Source organism: Sipha flava, unplaced genomic scaffold, assembly GCF_003268045.1.
Source record: "Sipha flava isolate LNK unplaced genomic scaffold, YSA_version1 588_pilon_pilon, whole genome shotgun sequence".
Taxonomy (NCBI): Eukaryota; Metazoa; Arthropoda; class Insecta; order Hemiptera; family Aphididae; genus Sipha; species Sipha flava.
Genome location: NW_020273567.1, coordinates 1 through 20,754, shown reverse-complemented (window position 1 = coordinate 20,754; position 20,754 = coordinate 1). Strand labels below are relative to the sequence as shown.

General features: G+C 32.7%; 2 protein-coding genes across 2 annotated transcripts; one reads left to right on the top strand and one right to left on the bottom strand.

Moving 5' to 3' along the window:
• Positions 1-4,004: 4,004 nt before the first annotated feature.
• On the bottom strand, positions 4,005-6,325 carry LOC112691274. Its single transcript, XM_025565435.1, has 2 exons — positions 6,183-6,325; positions 4,005-4,459 (listed from the first exon to the last, which is right to left on the bottom strand). The coding sequence occupies exons 1-2, from the start codon at positions 6,304-6,306 to the stop codon at positions 4,023-4,025; spliced, it is 561 nt and encodes a 186-aa protein (XP_025421220.1). The 5' UTR covers positions 6,307-6,325; the 3' UTR covers positions 4,005-4,022.
• Positions 6,326-16,814: 10,489 nt separating this feature from the next.
• On the top strand, positions 16,815-20,748 carry LOC112691270. Its single transcript, XM_025565431.1, has 2 exons — positions 16,815-16,989; positions 19,548-20,748. The coding sequence occupies exons 1-2, from the start codon at positions 16,957-16,959 to the stop codon at positions 20,544-20,546; spliced, it is 1,032 nt and encodes a 343-aa protein (XP_025421216.1). The 5' UTR covers positions 16,815-16,956; the 3' UTR covers positions 20,547-20,748.
• Positions 20,749-20,754: the final 6 nt, after the last annotated feature.

The window sequence follows — 20,754 nt, the reverse complement described above, 5'->3', positions numbered from 1 at the left end:
TCTCCGCACTAGACATTCCGAATATCTCCGATTAATATTTATAGCCCTGTCTCGGAACCTCGAGGACTCTTCAATATCGTAAAATATATAATTATCAAATGATCGACACAATGATGTTTACTGTTTGAACGAAATATATTGTAATTCAAACATACACACCTGATTATTGGATCGCAGCGTTGAACAATGATAATGGTCCTAATGACAGTCTGAGATGACGCACACAATGTACTTGATATGATATGGTAATCTGTCAACTGCTGTTCTCTTAATTGATCGTTGTCGTTGTGAGCTATCTCCCCCCCCCATTTTCCCTCCCATCATATAATAAAATATTTGATATTCGAAACGCTTAAGCTAAAAACCGATGTAGTTCTAGGTTTGTTAGATCTGTAACAGAATGAAAAAAATCGAAAGAAACTGTTGGTTCGACAAAAGCGTGTTGTACTTATGTTAATAGTTATATCGGAAAGACTTGAAATTCATTGTTTGCTGAGAGTATTACAGATAATTTATAATCTACTGTATTTGTCCATTTATAACAATGGTTAAAATCTACATTAAAAGACATGGGGATAAATTGCGTTTAGTAAAATAATTAAAAGAAAAAAACGAAACGAAAATGTATTGTTATTTTATTCATATAGAGTGAAATCGTTTAACATGCATCCCTTAATAACGATCGTTATATGTTTTTACGGCAGAGATACAGGCGTATTTGAAGTAATAAACTCTAAATTGCTTGGCTTATAACTGACAAGATGACAACCACTAAACGACCGTTTTACGAATGATAAAACACAAACACGATTACTTTTCTATGTACTTTCTGATACAGGGTTGGTTTTGCGCAACAAAAACCGTAGTCATTAGGGTACAAAAATTCGGTATGTATATTAAACAGTCGTTGCAATAAATATTGTTAAAAATTATATTTTGTCGACTCAGAGTCGAGTACACCGCGTTCGCGTCATACGTTTAAACATGCAAACGTTGAATCCATTTACCGATAGACAACCGTGATGTTGCACGTATGTTGGATACCAATACAACAAATTTACGTTAAATGTAAAAAAATAAATATAAATTACTAATGTTTTCAGTTTTAAGTATCGATCCGTGCACAGTTTTTCAAATCAATTCTCAGCGTGAATGACGTATTATAATAATTATATTGCACGGTCCATACCATGCGTATTGTTTTTTCGTAATACTCAAATTGTAATCACGACGAGTAACCCGTACAACCCGTAAGTAAATCGTAGTAACATAATGCATATTAATTAGGTAATATTTTCAAACGTTTTCTAAACGTCTATCGTTCTAAACTAAAGAAATCCTACCCGAAAATCACACACGGTGTTTTATTATTTTCGAGTGCCAGCTTAATCCGTTTTCTTTTTTTTTTTTTATAGAGGTTTCGCATAGTATTACGTTTTTTTTTTTTTGTCGAGCATCGTAACACGTGGTTTCAGAACATAATCCACATTACAGTTACACTATTTCTTACTTTCGATTACTGGCCGACCGCAATGAATTACATATCGATTTGACAATTTCCTTAATAACACGCGTGCACAACGAGTTCAAGACGAACGGTAAAACATAAAACGCAAGTTCCAAGTCCGAGAACAGTCGTGAAGCTCTGACCAACGATCTCCGTCCGACAAACGATCGTCGGTTCAGCTGTACGGTCGTGGGACGACCATGAGACAAACACGTTGAATGACGCACGTCAACGAGTATCGTTGTTACGGTTCATCGGGATTCGACGGTTGTCGTGACCGCGAAACGATTTTTGATGTATATAAAACGCATCGTACACGTAATCTGTATCGGTCGTTACGGTTTTATGAACTACGCGGTGCAAAGGATTTCCGGGCACTGCGAAAGGCGCTTAGTTGCTACACGATAATCCGTTTGCGATCATTCGGTTTAAGTATGGTTAAAGAGTTTTTATATTTATTTTTATATTCGATGCACCGAAATGCGATTGCTCAAGAAATACAAAGAATGTCTCTGGCAAATGGATAACTTGAGACAAACTTGGACAAACTTGATTTTAACTTAAGGCACGCAATAACGAGTCGTTTAAAAACATCAACCAGACAATGTGCACTCGGCCATTGATGCTGGTATCGCATGTATTCAGTGGCGTATCCAGGATTCATTTAACGGGGGTGTTTTAAAATTTAATAGACTTATGGTAAGGGGGAGGCTTTTCCCCCTCCTATATTACATAAATAAATACCACGTATTTATATAAATTATTATACTAATGAAAATGATTATATTAATGCAGTGCATGTAAAATCGACAAGTTGTATACAACGTTTATTCAAATTATACTGTAAGTTTGTAATTTAATGAAATACCATAGAATATAGTCGATGAGGGGTGTTCTAACACCCATATCACCCCCTAAATACGCCCTTGCATGTATCGACTGGTATCGCATCGTCGTTCTGCGAGAATCACTAGGATTTAAATACTTCGCCGGCATACCAAATCGAAATCGGTCGTGCGACCATTGCTCATACTATACGAACGACTCGAAGCCACGCGCGATTTCAATTTATCAAGCACTGCAGCATTTTTAGTGGTTTTTTTTTTTTTTTTTGATCTTCCAGAGTTTATACAGTACGTTTGAATACATATTATTCGCAACAAAGAGATTGTTTTATTTATTTTTCATACAAGATACCTACTTGTAAAACGCATTCATGCGAACAACTCACAATTTCCGTTCGTCGAAGAGATAAATATAAGTCTGAGTACGTTTCTGTGGTGTTTTACATTTCACAAGTTAGTGCATTTAAATTAAAAATTGCTGGTATCCACTTTCGTTAAAAAAACGAATTTAATTTAACAAATCAAAGCCACTTGTTGAAATAAGAAAAACGGTTTTTTTATGTCAGATCGACGTTATTAAAACTACGTTTCTTATAAATGTCTAATGCAATAGTGCTCAACCCACGGCCCACGGGCCAAGTGTGGCCCTCAAAGGTATTCAATGTGACCCGCTACAGTTTTTATTTTTTTTAAAAATGAAGCAAAATATTAAAAAAAAAAAAGTAAAATCATCATAAAATATGATTTTCTTTTTAAAATAATTTCATTTTCGAGCATTTTCAAATATAAATTTTACAATATAATCCGTGAACTTTAAAGAGCGTTTTGATCAAATTAATGTGTACCTACAGCATGTACCATAATCTGTAATCATTTCAGTTGGTAGTTAATAATATTATTCTTACTTTTATATTTAGTGGCACGCTCTAAGATAATTGTTTACCAAAGTTGCCCGCCGAGGAATAAAATGTTGAACATTATTCCGTATATGCTTTCATATTTTTCGCGTAAACTTATGTTTATGAAAGCTATAACGAATTTAATTAAATCGAAGGAATGAAATGTTTTGACTAATAAAACAATTGCTTGTGTTTCGCTAAGAATGACTAAAATTCTATAAACAGAATGTACTAAATCTGTAATTTTATTTTTAAAAAACATAATTTTCTTTGGGCACGCGAAAAATTTTCAAATCCTTAATTGGTAAAATTTGGCAATTGAACCAAAAATGGTTTGCCACCCCTGCCGTATATGTTCGCCCCCCCATTAACCTGTTCGGCTCGTGATTTCAGTCGTAAAACAATGTTGGCGTTTTATTGCTAATGTTTATTGTGTTCTAGGCGTTTCAAAAACGGAGTCCCGCACAGTACAAACACAAGATTATTAATTCTGTTAGATCACGTGCAAGTACATCAAATGTGTTTCGCAACGCATTGCTGTAATCAGTGGCATATCCAGAATTTTTTTGATGGGGGGTTAGTTAGTTTTATATATAGTATATATAATACGATATCTTGAAAATAATGAGGACCACTGGGCGTTGTGTCGATCGATGATTAAATTATTTAAACATTGAAAAATTGTTGGGAGGGGATTATAGCTCCCTACGCCCGGGTACGTGGAACAGGAACAATAAATTATTGCATAGACCGTGTTTTGCTATCAGCTGTTTATTTGAAAAAACTTAGTAATGATCCGAACAACGATGGGCTGTTCAAGTCGGAGTATCCGTAACGTCCTCCGTAATTCCAAAAATCCAAATCTCCGTCGAGATTGTTGTACAACCGGGACAGCCCGTACCTCGGTATTCTGTACAAGTGTCCGTATTTGCCCACGTAACCGAGACCGTACTCGAGGCCGGGGAAGTCCAGGTCCAAATCCAAGTCCAGGTCGGTGTCGATTAAAAAGTCTAAATCGTCGATGTCGTCCAGGTCGAAGTCCAGGTCAAAGTCGATCAACGGGAGGAACAGCGGCGTGTACGTGTGGAATTCCGAAGCGTATATGGGCAAGAACAGCGGCGACCCGCCATCGGAGTAACTGTAACTGTAACTGTAGCCTGGACCGCGGACCGATTTACTGGTGTAGCTGTAGGAATGGCCACTTTGATCTGTACGACACAAACGCGTGAGTTATTCAATCTGTCAACACGTCTAAGCTGATTATTACGAATCGACAATAATTGCATTTTATGGCGGACACATTTGAGTTCCGTAAACAAAAAATTCGATTACGCCACGGAAAACGTGTATTGTGACGCATACAAAGCGTGTAACATGAAATCTCCGCAAACGTCGTTCAATTAAAATCGTAATTATAAATTTAATTAAACAAAATATTGCACGTTTCGGTGTAATTTATTAATTTTAACAATAATACATTTTTTGAAATTTAACAACTAAAATAGTTTACGTCATTAAAATATAACACAACGGCGAATAATTATAATACCCGAAAAACATCAAAGAGAGGTTTTCTGGGTAAAAAAAAATAATCAATCGTTCTTTAAAATTATATAACATTGACCACGTCTTTCTGAGCGCTCTCCCCTCTTAAACTCATTGAACATTGTATGTAATTTATTTGTGTGTTTATAGAACAACTTATACTTAATTGTGTTGAAATAATCAAATCAAATTTTAATCACTTGAAAATTACGCAAACGAGAAAATTACATAAAATTACACTTTTGATGAGTATGCTTTCAGAATTTAAAATGTGTTTGAATGACGGAAAAAATCTAATTATTATATTTTTTTGGTGTATGAAGATCTTTTTCCAGTTCCGTGAACTGTGGATATATTCGATAGACTTTTCAGAGCACCGGAGAAAATATGACGAACCTTAGTGGATTCTTATAAATGAAGTACGAAGTGATGCTTCCCGATCGTTGGGAACAGTGCATCTTTTAAACTAGTTAACTAGGCGACACACATTTTGAAAGACTCGGCGAAATACAATTAATTGTCAAAAAACGATTTTTTTTTTTTTAATTATACAAAAAATAAAAAAATAATTTGGTAATGTACGATAGATACATTTGTATATAATACCATACGTTGTCGTATTATCGATATAACAGCATCAGTGGCGACTTTATGTGTATCTATTACGTGCCTACAGCGGTAAATTTGAAGCATGTATTTTGTTATTAATTTTTAATAAAACATTAAGAAATTATGTTTTAGTATTTAAATAAAATTTGTTTTGCACACTCACATAATTAATATATATTTTATAGTTAGTGATTATTTGATAATTAAATGAGCGCGGTATATTGTTTTAGTTCTTTAGAGCGGCAATTTTCCACAGGCCTACACACGGGAAATATGTAAATACGTCCCTGACCAGCAGAAAATTTTAATTTTCAGTAATTACGCGATCGTGAAATACGACAATCATATTACATCGTACACTGGTGAATGTTCATTAAAAAAATTCACTGGTCGGAAAGCGCGAGTAATCGTAATGTTAGCGGAAACGTGTCGTAACGGCTCACCCGTGCTTTTTTTTCCTTTCAAAGCACGAGGTGTGGTAGAGGCAAGAGGTGAAACGGAAACGCACACGTTAAGCTTTAAAAGTTTAAAGAATAAGACCGATTTCCGCGAGTTCTATGCAAATGTACCAGTGTTCAAAGTGGCGTAACAAGAATACGGCGAACCGTGCTCACACGCCGCAGGAACGGAAATCGTGGATCTAGCGCTACATCTTATATCGTGCGCGATTGTTTTCATGTTTCGTTTAACATCGCCGGAAGAAGGGTGTTTCGACGTTAGTCAGAAATATCGCACGCCACTGGCTTCCGCGTTGCAGATATATACGAATGCACTTACGTGACGAGCCGCTGCTGTAACTGGACTGCGATTGATGGCTGGACTGCTGGTTGGAGGATTGTACGAACGCGGACGACACGCCGGATCCGACGATCAGGAGAGCTGCGATTCGGTGGCACATCATCGCGGTGACTCTGGGCACACTTGACGGTACGACTTGATCGGAATCCGCCTGGTCGTAGATATTTATCCGGCACAGAGACCGGAAGTGCCCTCGACCCGGGCTCGGTGAAAACGCGCACAAGGCCGTTGTTGTTGTTGATCGTATTATTGTTTTTCAGTATCATTGTCTCTTGGTCGCCAGTAGCTATAGGTATACGATATCGTCGCGATGTACGGGCGCGCGCGATCCCCCAATGCCGTTCGATGCGTCCGAAACGGTTCGTCGGTCAATTCGATTAACCGTATTCGCGTTCATCCGAATAAGGTTTTCGAGATCCGTATCCGTTTTTCCCCTCCTTACGATTGATCCGAGAACCCGACATCACAGTGCGTCGAAAACCATTCGATTCCGTTCCCGTGCGGCACCTTATCGTCGTCACGATTCGCGTTTAAGCCGGAAGTCGTTTTCCGGTCGGTTTTTGCGTTTGTTTCTCATTTTTCACGCCACTTCGCGCCGTCCTTTGATTAATGCGTTGTGTTTCGACGCGATCGGAGGACCGGAGCTCGGGGGAGAAGACTTGATCTCGTACGATTGTTCAAGTATTTGTATTTAAATCAATAACTTATTAAAATATAAATGTACATTATAATTATAAGTAGGTAAATAGGTATAAAATAATTAAATATATGAGTTATGTAAGTAAATACATACATACATAAGTACATAAGATTACTTTTACTAGTAAGTAATAAGTTATAATTTATGACAATTTTAATTGCAAATTTTTCATTTTTGTGCCCTCCCAAGAACTGCGCCCGGGGTGTAGGCACTTTTAGCCCCCCTTGCTACGACCCTGTGTAGAACTTAATGACTCGTATATCAATATGACCTAAAATAATGTATAGTGTAATATTATTTAAGTCATAAAAAATTGACTGTTACGTTCGACGATCTTGTTTCACGTAAGTTGCAATATTGTTTTTAGACTTTAGTCTGAATTTCATTCTTAATACTCATTGTATTTATATTTAATATTTATTGGGATTTCAACTACAAAGAAAATAAGGTAAGCCTTGTCTTACAGTTAATTTTCAAAGAGAAAAACACAGGTCATATTGTTTTATACATAATAATGATAATGACTACAACAATGCTTGTGCAAGAATTTTCAGATTGCCACGGTGTTGTCTTCGTCGAGGGTTTGGTTTGTTGTAAAACTTGTAGACTGTTGATGATTTTGCAGGCTTCGGGGCATTTATGGCAGATGATAACTATATATTTGTATTTTAGAATTACATTGAAACTGTTACATGCTGGTGCTCTTTACTGATTATGTGTGCGTGGGTTAGAGGAATGTATCCTACTTTAACTCAGGAGAGTATTCCTTTTTTAATGTTAATTTTTACCTTTATTTATTTGTTTGTAAGAGGTAAACTGATCTAATATTCCTACCGTGCTTCATTAATTTTATTTATAATAATAATAAACGTCTTGGATTTTTCAATAGAAATAATTTTTATGGAGGACAGAGAAAAGGTTACTTTTTTGGCTATTAAGTTTGCTTTTTCATTTCCAGGTATTCCGACTTAGGAAGGAACCCACATAAATTATATAATTTTATGTATTTCTTAAAATAAACCGTAATGATAATATTGTATAATATACACAACTATACATGATTGGGTATACACATTGATCCACGTGTCAAATTACATTACAATTTGTTAGTTCCTTTATTAAAGTGCTTATACTATTTGTATTCACTATATACTATAGTATGTAAAAACGATTTAAATTTTAAATCTTAGCGAAGGATAAGGTGTATGTGTAGTGGCGTAATTTGAGGGGAGGAATTTTCCAATGAACTTGTCCCACTCTAAAGTTTAATTATTCCAAAGTCGACACATCATCAAAATACAAATACGTCTTTTATAAAGCCATTTACATATAAATCAGAAAAATGAGACATGTACTTAAAGGTATTATTTATTTTTATGTACAAAGTATAAATTATATCTTGGGACTGGTTTGAAGTTTCCCTTTGCCCAAGTTTATCGGCATTTTGTTAAAATTTAAAATATGTCGTCGAGTTGGCTACTGCCCTATTCTAGCGCACGTGTGTGTATGACATCCTCCCTTTTCACAGTTTTGTTTGATTATTATCATCCGTGTAATTAACTTTAACATTTTTCTTTGCACATACGGTTTTTGTGCGAGTTAGTTATCAATTTTAAATAATCTTTCGGTTGCGATCGCAATCCTTTTATGCATTCAGAACTCTTCCTTTTGACCAAAGTCATAGAAAGTGTATACGTCATGGAGTCTTTACAGGAGCACAGCGCCGTCGACCGTTACTTGATTATCCATTACAATAATTTTGATTTGTTTTTCTTTATTTTTATCCAAGCAAAAATTTAGGCTTATCAAAGGCACCACGAGTACCGTCGCTTTAAGGTAACCGTTCATAGGTTCGCACGTACGTATCAGATTTATTCCATTTATTCCATTTCGCAAAACTTACACCGTCTCAAGGCGTGCCACGTGAACAGATACTTTTCTCTTGTGCACCCGTGCGAATGTTATCGCGATTACAGTGTGGGTACTGTATTACAAACATTTCGGGATGTGCGTGAAATGAATTGCTTCGCAGAGTGTCGCACGGCGATGTAGAGAAAAGCAATCTGTCAAGCGTGCTAGGGTTTCCCGTTTCAGTTTTATTCCATTATCACAGTTACTGCTTTAAATTTCAAATCGATCTCACGTTATTAAGTTGTACACAATTTGTCCTAGAATTAAAAATATATTAATAATCACGTTCGTATTCGCTAAAATAATAAGTTGAAACGTGAAAGTGTTCAAAGGAATCAACTTTAAAAATTTACATCTTAGACATTTTTTTTATAAAATCTTTTGCCAAAACATAAAAATATATATAATTATTTTTGGCCGTTATATACCGGAGAGTCTAAAAAATAACCAACGTTTGATTATCTACGTTACCCAGAATCTAGCCAGAAGATGTGGTAACGGGTTCATAAAGACTACAATTATCCGTAAACATTTTAATCGTTACAAACGTTTTCTAGTAATACAACTTTATCATCATGCAATTTAGTTAATCGGCAGAGCCATTTATATTATATGCGCTTATTAGATTCAGTACTACACCGTAAGTTTAAAATGTGCAGGGATTACAACTTTTAAGATTTGCGTTACATTTAGACAATTTTAAAATAACCATCAACAACCACTGTTTCCTTCTTCTCGTTGGATGCGCTTGGATCTCAATTATGTACCAAGACATTACTCACCCCAGGGAAACATGAAATCGCTATTGTACTTTCATACATTTTACAGGAATCGTACATTATTAAAATTTTAGTTTACTCGTAAATGCATCCCTTTGGGACAATTGTTCGTTCTTACCTCTGTCTTATTTTCGGATTAAGTGCCAAATATTTTATTTTAAATTAGTTGAATTGTATTATGTTAAATTTTTGGTAACAACTATTGAACATTGCTAGATGAGCCACGAATTATACGTAATTGTTTTACTGTTTTGCCCTCCATCTTACCCCTAGAATACAAGACAGTTGTCTTGTGATTTAATTCATCTCAAAAAATGTTCTTATTCTATATAAAGAAATTATGTATCAAGGCAGTAGCAAATGTTTTACTTTTCACGAATATAAAAACATATTTACTTAAATATTTAAACAAAAGTGGACCTAGTAAAAGTAAAAGTAGTTCAATCTATTTCAAATTTCATTTCAGTATGGAAATTCGGAAATAATTTTATCGATAAGTGGATAGTTTTATTAGTTGATTTATGAGAACGGAAAACATTTGTATAACTAAAATAAGATTATTTTTAAACTATAAAAAATGTATTATTATAAAAAAAGGTATCTCTTCGTGTTAATGTAAAATATAAACCTACTTATGTTAGTTTAATTTAATTTATAGTTAATTGCAAAACATTGATTTATAAATTAATATATGTAATTTCTAATTTAACTCTGTATAAAAATTTTAAGTTTATACAAAGAAAAATGTATTAAATTAGTTGGACAATTGTATATAACATGGACAATTTGAGAGTGGATTAAATGAGAAATAATTATATCCTTAATAAATGTTTATATGTAACAAAAAACAATATAATGACATTTGTCGTAATGCTGTACCACGATCAAATACAATACAACATTTATTAATGTTGATCTGCTGATTAACATTTTTTCAAAATACCGAAAATTCGTATTTCAAAATTTGACCTATATCCAACTCTTAGTTATTATTACACTATTTTTACTTAAAATTGCTATTGAAATTGAACGATTCGCTGCTCTCAATAATTGTTGAAACGTTGCTTTTATACTCAATAAAATGTAATTCTCCGTTACATAAAACTTCTACAGGTCAATAGGGTTTTTTTTTTTTTTATTCGTAATAAGTAGTTTTTCTTAACTCAATAATAAGAAGAATTCTTGTTACAATAGTTTTCTACTAGCGCAGTCAGATAAAAATGAAATATATACCTATTCGTTGTAGCCGAATTATTTCAGTTATTGTTTAAACACATAAACATTATTTAGGAAATAAAATTCGAAAAAATTAAAATAAATTACCGAGTCTTACAATAAACGTTCTATTCAAATCAAACGCTTGCTAGTATAAATTAGCAATTGAAAGTCTTAATTGATAAGTTTAAGAATTCTCAACCAACTAATATAAACAAGTGATTATAACGTATTTTTTTTGTGATAATATTATTTTGTATAAATCCTAGAGATGAATTCGGTGACGAATAATTCCAATATTCCGTGTGACATTTATGTAAATTAAAATATATATGAACATAAATGAATGCATATATTTATTATAGAAAATTTGAAGTATCTTACTATTTCATAGCGTAATCGAAAAAATATAAAATTACATATACTTGTATGAGTGGTTTGATAAAATTGTGTATGTAAATATAATTTCATAAATGTTCAGATCAATTAACTGCATATTTCAAATAATTTTGTATACTTGAATAAATCTTATCATACCATTTAGGTTTAAATGTTTATTAACCAGACAATACATGTCATACACTTTAAAATCTTATATTTTTCCGATGTTCATTAATTAACATGACGAGTTTGCACTTTATAGGATTCGATTTTATAATTGTTTAAAAAATGAAAAGGTATTGTAATTTTGTCATTAAAAAATTTTAAAATCCAATAATCAATTTATTCCTGGGTTAAAAACATAAAATCTTAACTTTCAAATATTTAATCATTCAAAGTAGTATTTAAATTATGAAAAATTATTATTAATCAATGTTACTTTTGTACTTTATAATGCAAAGTGCCTATATAATAATTTATATACTAAATAGATTAATTAATTTTTATAGTGTAAATAAATATTTGTAATGTCTCGTTTTACAAAAGAAAACGTTAATGGTATTAAAAACAAAATTGTAACTATTTTTTTTTTTTTTAGAAACATTTAATTAAACTAAAGTAACTTGCACAGCAAGTTTTCATTATAATATTTTTATCGTTAGGTCATAGAAAAAAAATTCAATTGTAATATGTTCTTCAATGACGATCATTCATTTGTTTTAACAATAATTAAATTAGTTCTGTACTTTTAGTTCACGAAGAGTAACAAATAAAAGTAATTAAATTGCACATCTCTAAGAGAACTAAGAGTAATCTTGAAAAAATGTATAGAATTTCATTCCATTTATGGAACGAAAAAGCACATGAGTTACGATGGAACTAACAGTATACGGCTTACAAAAAACGTTTGAGAAAATATTTTCAGTTTTTACATAATGCAGTAAAAGCATATTACTGTTGTATAAGGAAACTTTTTATTGATCCTGATACTCTATAGAATATTTATAAACATTGCTTATTATCGATTATAGATCAAACTCCAGAAAGTATTTTGTAATAGCGCATTAGTGTTTTATAATAGTTAGAACATTGGGAGAGAATGCGCGAAAGAAAAAGAAAACAAATAATAGTATAGAACAGGGGTGGCAAACCTTTTTTAGTCCAAGTGCCAAATTTTTACAATTAAAGATTTCGAAAATCGTTCACGTGTCCGAAGAATACAAAAATAAAATTACAGATTTTTTTTTTTATATTATTTTTAATACATTTTAGTCGTTTAGAAACATAAGGGATAATTTTTTTCATCGCTAAAAACATTTCTTTCTTTCGGTTTACGTGATTTAATTCGTTATGGCGAATAAGCTTTCACAAACATAAGTTGAACGAAAAATATAAACAATTTGTTTCTTTGAATTTCTTAAAACCAACATTTTATAAATAGTATAATTTTTTTTTTTTTGTGTACAATATTTAATAATTTCAATTTTTTGCACGTGCCATTAACATTTGGTCAACGTACCACCTTTGCACACGTGACATATGTTCGCCACCTCCGGTATAGAACTACCAGAATAATGCAATATTAATATTTTTAATCAAAGATTCGTTAAACGATGGAAATCAATCATATTCATTATACACATATTTATAAAACAGAGTTATAAACTTGATAACACAGCGATCCGGAACTGTATCTGTTCTGGACGATGCCGGGAACTGTACATCAATGTACCATTCACGTTGCTTTAGATCATTCCTCATACAATTCAAATATATCCAATTAATTGATTTTATATACAAAATTTTGTTGACTAAGTTTGATAACAATAGTTATAATGAAAATTTAAAATTTATTTCTCATATTGAATACTTATTACAAATATTTAGTTATGTGTTTTATCAGAATTATGGCGCAAGTATCACAGATATATATAGTCAACGAAGTAAAATAAATAGTTGTACCATTAGGTAAAACAATATTTTGAACAATAAAAACAGAAAAAAATGAAAACCATATTGTACAGAATATAATTTTAATGTATAAGATATCGAGCAACTCATTTTCAACGTAATACAGTTTTGAAAACTGCGTTGCTCAAGTAAACATCGAAATTCGTTTGACCGAAGACATTGTTTATTTTATACAAAAATAAACAAAGATCTCGTGGAAATAATATTTGAGTTTGCTTCAAATAGCACGAAACACTTATTTCGATTTTTCTGCACACTACCTTAGTTCCTATTATTTAAAATTCTTCGAGATATACGTAAAAGTGCGAATTCGGGTGAACGGTATAAGAATATAACGAACGTAATGATTTTTTTTTCGTCCGCATCCGAATAATCAGTACATAAGTGCAAGACATTCCGATCACACAGGTGTAAGTATCTATAAGTATATGCAGCTACCACATTACGCTGTTGGACCGCAAAATTCATCGTGTTAGCTAACAATAGATCACCACAAATGTTAATGAGAAAGGTGTTGTAAGGAATTCAAATTGTTATTCGCTAATGGTTGAGTTGTTACGAAATCAAATCCATCGGAAAGTGTATGGCTAAACCAACTGGAGGTTTTTTTAAATTTTTTTTTATCAACAAACACGGACATGATATTCAATTGCAAACCAATAATGCTAATGATTGCTAATAATTGTGTTGTTAATAATGAAATTGTAAAACTTGCCAAAACAATTTCTCGTTATCGTAAGAAGTAAAATAAAATACCAACGAAACATAGCTGCGTTTAGCAAAAGCCATTTGAACTCGATAGAAACAATTGGGAGTTGCATCATAAATTGAGATCCGTTTTGGATTAATTGTTTTCGGAATATAAGCTCTATGGACATAATCAGTGTCTTAATGGGTTGCTTACGTCCTATGTACAAAGAGTCAGCGTGTGATGCGAGTTCAAATGGAATGAAGTCGGTCAATGTGAAATATGATGCGATAAAATTATACATTTAGGGTAGTGGAAAACGGTGAAACATTTTATTATTATCAAATAATAATAATGTACTTTAATAAATCAAATTACTGTGAATGTAACAATGTCGTAAAAATGTAAAAATATTTACAGTGATATGCCTTAACGTTTTTAAATAGTAATATTCACATTTAATGAAATACAAACTTTTTTTTTTTTTTTAGTTTACTTACTACTTTTTTTTAACCGTTACTTATCAATATTGTTTTCAATTTTCTTCGCGTGAAATAAAAGTTGAAAAAATATTTTCGAATTATTATTTTTATTTTTTTGTTTTTTTTTTTCTGGTTAAAGAAAACTAACTATGAGGAATTATTTTATTTCACGTTATATTTATGGGCGTTTCAATAATATTTTACATGTCAAAAAAGTTTCTCCGTACCGTACACTTTTAAGTTTTAGTTTTGATCGTTTATCGATTCGAGCTGTTGTTGTTAAGTGCATTTGATGGGCTTTTACTCGGTTTCGAATTCGTTATACTTTAGAACGCTCTTCAAGTTTTGAATAAATATCAATTGCATAACGAACGCGAAAGCATGGTATTTAATCAATGATAATGTATGTGTATTATATTAAAAGAAACCGTACCGATGGTCGCAGTGCGTGTTTATGGAATGATTTTTGTCCCCCCCCCCTCCACAGTTGTTCGAGTCGTACACGATTCCGTTTCCATTAAACCGTCCACTTACGCACAATACATGCTCAGGTTCCGCATAGAGTTCCTCGACGACCATTACCTCTGTATCGATTTCGATTTTCTCGAAACACTACCCTTATTAGAAATGTTCCGGGCACTCGGCAATCACTCGATGACCAAATACTCGACGTCATTATTAAAACTAGGTCCTTACCCGGTTAGGTTATACGGTGAACTCTCACTAGGCCTACCCCGTATCCGGTGTAACAGGAAAATTTTTACTTGGCGTAACACTCAACCTCTTGCCTCGCGAACACGCACCCGGTACTCAGTTTATTTACACGTTATCAGTAGACCTCTTTGCTAAGGCAATCCCGATTGATAATCTATGCATAGAAATATGCACACATATTAATATAACAAGAAAAACCCTAAGCTATGAATTATAATTGATTTCGACACGTTTAGGATTAACGAACCAATTTACATAGGTGGTTATTATTGTGAGTAAACGGTGTTTCGTTCTATAAATTAGAAAAATTAATCCCGTGTTTGAATTATATTACATTATTACTAATACTACTAATATTACTAATACTAAATTATTTATATTATCTGAAATCAAAACGCATTAATCCCCATCACCCATCGGTTAACAGTAACGATGGCCGACGCCCTTGTCATCACTTTTTCTGCAGTTCTTACTTCGCTTTTTTCCTGTTTATAATTGGAAATTCATCAATAACTTTATTTATTTTTATTTTTTATTCAATTAATACTATAGAATTGGAATCCATTTGACAATGATGAGGAAGCGCAATGTAGTTCCTTTGATTTTGTTTTTTTACTAAAATAAATTAGAAGTATTTCGGCCGAGTACTCAATGCAATAATTAAAACTCGGCTCTTACTCGGTATTCGGTGAAATATTGAAATTTTTAACCAGTTAATATCATGTTTATAATCAATTTACTACCCGGAACATCTATACTTGTCATCACATGTGGCTGACCAAGGTTTCCAGCTATCGGCGACTACCCATCGCGTGTGTTTCCCCCCCGTAGACAAATACCAATCCGCCGACATATAGATTTACTGAATAAATTAACACATTAAAAGAGTTCCTAAAATTATACGCAAAATAATTAATAGTAACACATCTAAAAGTAAAATCATATAAAAAAGAAAAATGTGTACTTTAACAGTGTATTCTACAATAGTTATGGCACCCCTGATGTCTATAAAAATAAAAAATAGAATTAAAAATTGAAATTGTAAACGAAAACCACGCTTTTCCTCGATGCATAATAATGATGGTTTATAATACACATCTGATATTTCTCTGATTTTATAATGAATCACTCGCGCTTCACGATTATAAATTATAATTTTTCAATTCGAAATTATGTGTTTATAATATGCATGAAATAGACACACTGTCACCTGTGAACATAAAATAAAAACGAATCTGAATACTGAACTGTTATCGTTACAATAGATGAATCGGGATGAACTTATGAAATCTCATCAAACTTTATATTTTTGTCGGCAGACCAGAACGTCAGTGACTCGGTGATTCATCCATCGCTGGCCGTGACCCGAAACCGCCGAAAATGGTTCTCAATTCGTTTCTGTAGGTGTGTGTAAGTCATTAACGCGTTTATCGTATCCCGCAAACAATTATTTCAAAGATTTCCTGTAATTATAACGCGATCGCCATTTCGTTCCGATTACCAAAGTATTACCATCGTCTCCGGTTACATCATCGCGTAGTTGTCATTACTCTCTCTCGCACTCGCTCTCTCACTCTCTCTCTTTTACCTGTTTCTTTCCCGGCTAGCCGGAATAAAACCGACAGCAAAACGTCGTCACGATACCTAGAGACCGGCGTGTGACATAATATTGGGAAATTCGTGTGTAAATAAACCGAAAAAACCAAAACTTCGTATAATGACACAGTGCAATGATAATTATAGCGACACGGTCCATTTGACAGCATGGAAGTGGTAACCTGCAGGAACAACGCAGTCCGCACGTGTCGTGGACAAACGGATCGATCGAAATGGCAGTTGTGTACGAACGGTGTCCGCGTGAAAAACCATTATGTGCTTCAGCACCGGACTCGGGATCGAATAGTCGTCATGAATGATCGCCACGACGATGGACACGAAACGATTGGTGAGTAGAATCAAAAAAAAAAAAAAAAACATAACGAAAAAATTGTTACGTGAATAAAGCTTATCTTGTATCCTCGATAATGTAACCGTTGAATACCGTATGGTAGAACGCGATTCCTATCCACTCATCTCATTCGAATCTTTTTTTTTTTCTGGAACACTTATGTTATTGTTATTAAATATATTCATAACTTATTTATGATTTCGCATATTATATGGAAGAATAACAATCGGTTTTAATTGGAATGCGTTTTTAGAGAACAATTATATGTGCATTTTTAATGTAGTCTATACAATTTTTCTTTTATAATTCAATAACGTTCAATGGATATAATTTCTAACCACACGGATTTAAATACATTTGCATTTTTTTTTTCTGTTGGAATCTCTTACACGATGATTTCCAAGCTACAAATGTGTTTTAAGTATTCTATATTGTAACAACTAATTTTTTTTGGGGGCGTTTTTAACGTTTTAAATGCATTATTTAATTTTTTAAAGACATTTTTGACCTATTTCATGTATTATGACTAAAAAATTGACTTCATAAAAGTATAAACATAGTATTAACTTTAATTAATTAACAGAATTTATAAATGTTGTAGACACTAGTGCTCTGCACTGTTCGTAATTATAGGGACCGGACCGGACTGAAAATGTTAAAAAAGAACCGAAGTCGGACCGAACCGATTGCTACATTAAATTTTAGACCGGACTGGATTGAAAATTTAAAATAATTTGTTAGAGTGAACCGAGACTGGACCGCCGGTCCGAACTTATAATTTTCGGACTGTAAAAGCTTATGGACTGGACCAAACCGGACCGCGGACCTATTTTTTTTTTTACCATACAAGACCCCAAGTATAACATAATATGATAGAGCGGACAAACGATCCAAACTAAAAAAAATATTGCACCATGAAAATAGACTATAGTAAATTTATATTTTAGTATAGGTATATTAGGTATATATACTACACTATACTACACTCGTGTTGTAACACAAATGAGAAATAATATGGTTCACAAATAAAAACTATTAATAATGCATACGAAAATACGACACACATAATTTGATTTTAAAAATAACGTGGAAATATCGAACTACTTGCCATCTGACCTGGCTAATCAACTATTTTCCAAGTATTACCGCTACCGGAATCATCGACAAGAATGGATAGAAATTAGAAGTGCACATTTCATTTCCTATCTCCGTTTCCCCAAAATAATGTGTAGATAAACTATAATTAATATAAACCAAGATCATAATGTGCGAATATTTCATTGGCAGTTGTATACATTCATATATTTGGACGGCGTGACGCGGCGTGGCACTTCCATAATATTCCACGTTACCCGCACCATAACGAGAATAATAATAATTTTTCTTGAAAACATGTTCCATAATAAATTATTAATAGCCAATAGGTACCATGAACAGCTTTGAGTTATATGCAATATACATGATGGTACATACAATTTATATAAAACAACGGTGCTGGGGTTAAATATTGATTCCCATGGGCCATAATGATAATATTCGTGTTATTAATTCTATAGATAACGTCTTTATAATTTTAAATCATTGTTCAATAGTAATTAGATTTGAAACAAGCCGTAATATTAGCCGTACATTTTAAACTAATTGGGACCGATCTGATTATATTTTAGAAACCGGACCGAACCGAATTATTATAGTTTAGGATGTAGTATATATAGTATAGTCTAGGACCGGACCAAAATCATTCAAAAAAGTATTGATTCGGACCGAACCGATCCTTCATCTATTTTTATACGTTAAGACCGGACCAGACCAGACCGTACAAAGCACTAGTAGATACGATTTGTCAAATAAAATTATTAACAATATTTTTCATATACATTTTTTTCTTTATTTAAATATTTAATTATTTCATTAATAATAAAATTAAATTATTTAATGTAAATTTACGTTTAAATTAATTTTTTGAAAGGACATTTTTAAGAGTTTTTAGGTCATAAATGCATTTTTTGATTTATTTTCAGGCCATTTAAATCCGAGCTCTACTAATTAGATTACATCTGATTGGTGTTTATTCTACGTACCATTGTTCTGCTATAGTGAGTGGCTACGTTCGACTACGTTGTGCACCTTTCATATAAAAAAAAAAAAACATTATATTGTAATTTGATTATAGTCATTATTGTTCTCATATTTTATATTTAAGTTTTGAACAGTATAATGGTTATCAGAGTATAAAAGCTTAAATTTTAACGTATTACACATCATACCACTTTTCCACGCAACATTTTAAACAATTATATTTAACCAAGAACAAAATATATTTATTTTTCATTCAAATTTTAAATTTCGCCATAAACAAAATTAATGTGATTAAATAACTTTAATTAGTTAAATATCGTACTTGAAAAATAGAATGTATTTCAAAATATTATATTTAGTTTTTCAATATCACACATTAACACTTATGTTTGATATCTTTGGGAGATTTTTCATATTGTTCATAAGACTATCTTACTAATAATATTTGTGATAAATGTTATTTTATACTTTTTCAGTTGGCATTATTTTGGTTGTTGGCACTAACAAGCGGCCGAATAATAAACGATGAGCACACTAAACGTAGTATGGCAAACAAAAATCTAACTACAAAATCCCTTAGCGATGAAAACGATTTAAGCCCTCGAAGTTATGGGTTTAAAGATTCCGAGAATGAACCGAAACCGGTTGTATCCAAAACCAGGATGCCTACAGCATCGTCAAAATTAGTATCACAAACGATTCGTGAACCTGAAATGGACGATTATGGTGAATCAGAAAAATTAGCACTGAATATACCGGAAGACACGGATTCGTTAGAAAAACTTAATGAACATGAAAATATGGAAGATCCGGAAAATAAAGATTTCGAACGAGTGAAAAAAGTAAAAGAGATTTCATCGATCATCTCGTTGAAACCAAAAGAACGTAACAAAGCTCTAGATCCAATAACTGATCAGCAAAATTACGCTCCAAAGCGATTCGTCCGTCCTTTGAGGGACTTAAGTATTATCGTCAGAAAACCAAATCATCCAATACTTATAGCCCGACAAGTACCCATTCATTGGATACCACACCACCACCACCGTCATCACCATCATCCTAGAAAGCCGCATAAGCCTTATCCACCGTTAATGCCTAAACACAAACCGTGCAAACCATGTGATCCAAAAGTTCATAAAAAACATCCGCACAAACCGAAAAAACCTAAGAAACCGAAAAAGAAGCCGAAAAAGAAACATTGTCATCATCCCACTCCTAAGAAGCCGCACCATAAGAAATTAATATATTACGCTCCCATTCCCACGAACTATTATTATGGGACTCGAAATCCAGTGAAATTGACACAAGAGAGTAACACTTACGCTGTGGAAGAGAGCCCAGAATACGAAGATGTTGAAAGTGAGCCAGAAAAACCGTTCCACCAAGAAATAGAAGACGACGTAGAAGAACATAGATTAGCAGAGTTGAGTGAACCTTTTGAAGAAAACGACCCTTCCGAAAGCGTGATAAGATAACTGAGGAACAACAACAAAACAATGTTGAATATAAGTATAAATGTAATAGAAACTTACATATCATATAGCAGTACGTTTCAAGGAAACTTCTGTAAATTTATTTCAAGTATGTTTCTATTTGATATATAGAGTAATTTAAAGCTACAGGTTGAAAGCTCAAACATTTGTAATTTTATTGAAATAATTAAATGTATTCCAAACTTTTATA

Bases quoted from the DNA above. Each gene is read 5' to 3' on its own strand.
- LOC112691274 (XM_025565435.1), bottom strand. From the start codon at position 6,306: ATGATGTGCCACCGAATCGCAGCTCTCCTGATCGTCGGATCCGGCGTG. The intron at 4,460-6,182 runs GTAAGTGCATTC...TGTGTCGTACAG, and splicing joins TTACAGCAGCGGCTCGTCAC to ATCAAAGTGGCCATTCCTAC.
- LOC112691270 (XM_025565431.1), top strand. From the start codon at position 16,957: ATGATCGCCACGACGATGGACACGAAACGATTG. The intron at 16,990-19,547 runs GTGAGTAGAATC...ATACTTTTTCAG, and splicing joins CGATGGACACGAAACGATTG to TTGGCATTATTTTGGTTGTT.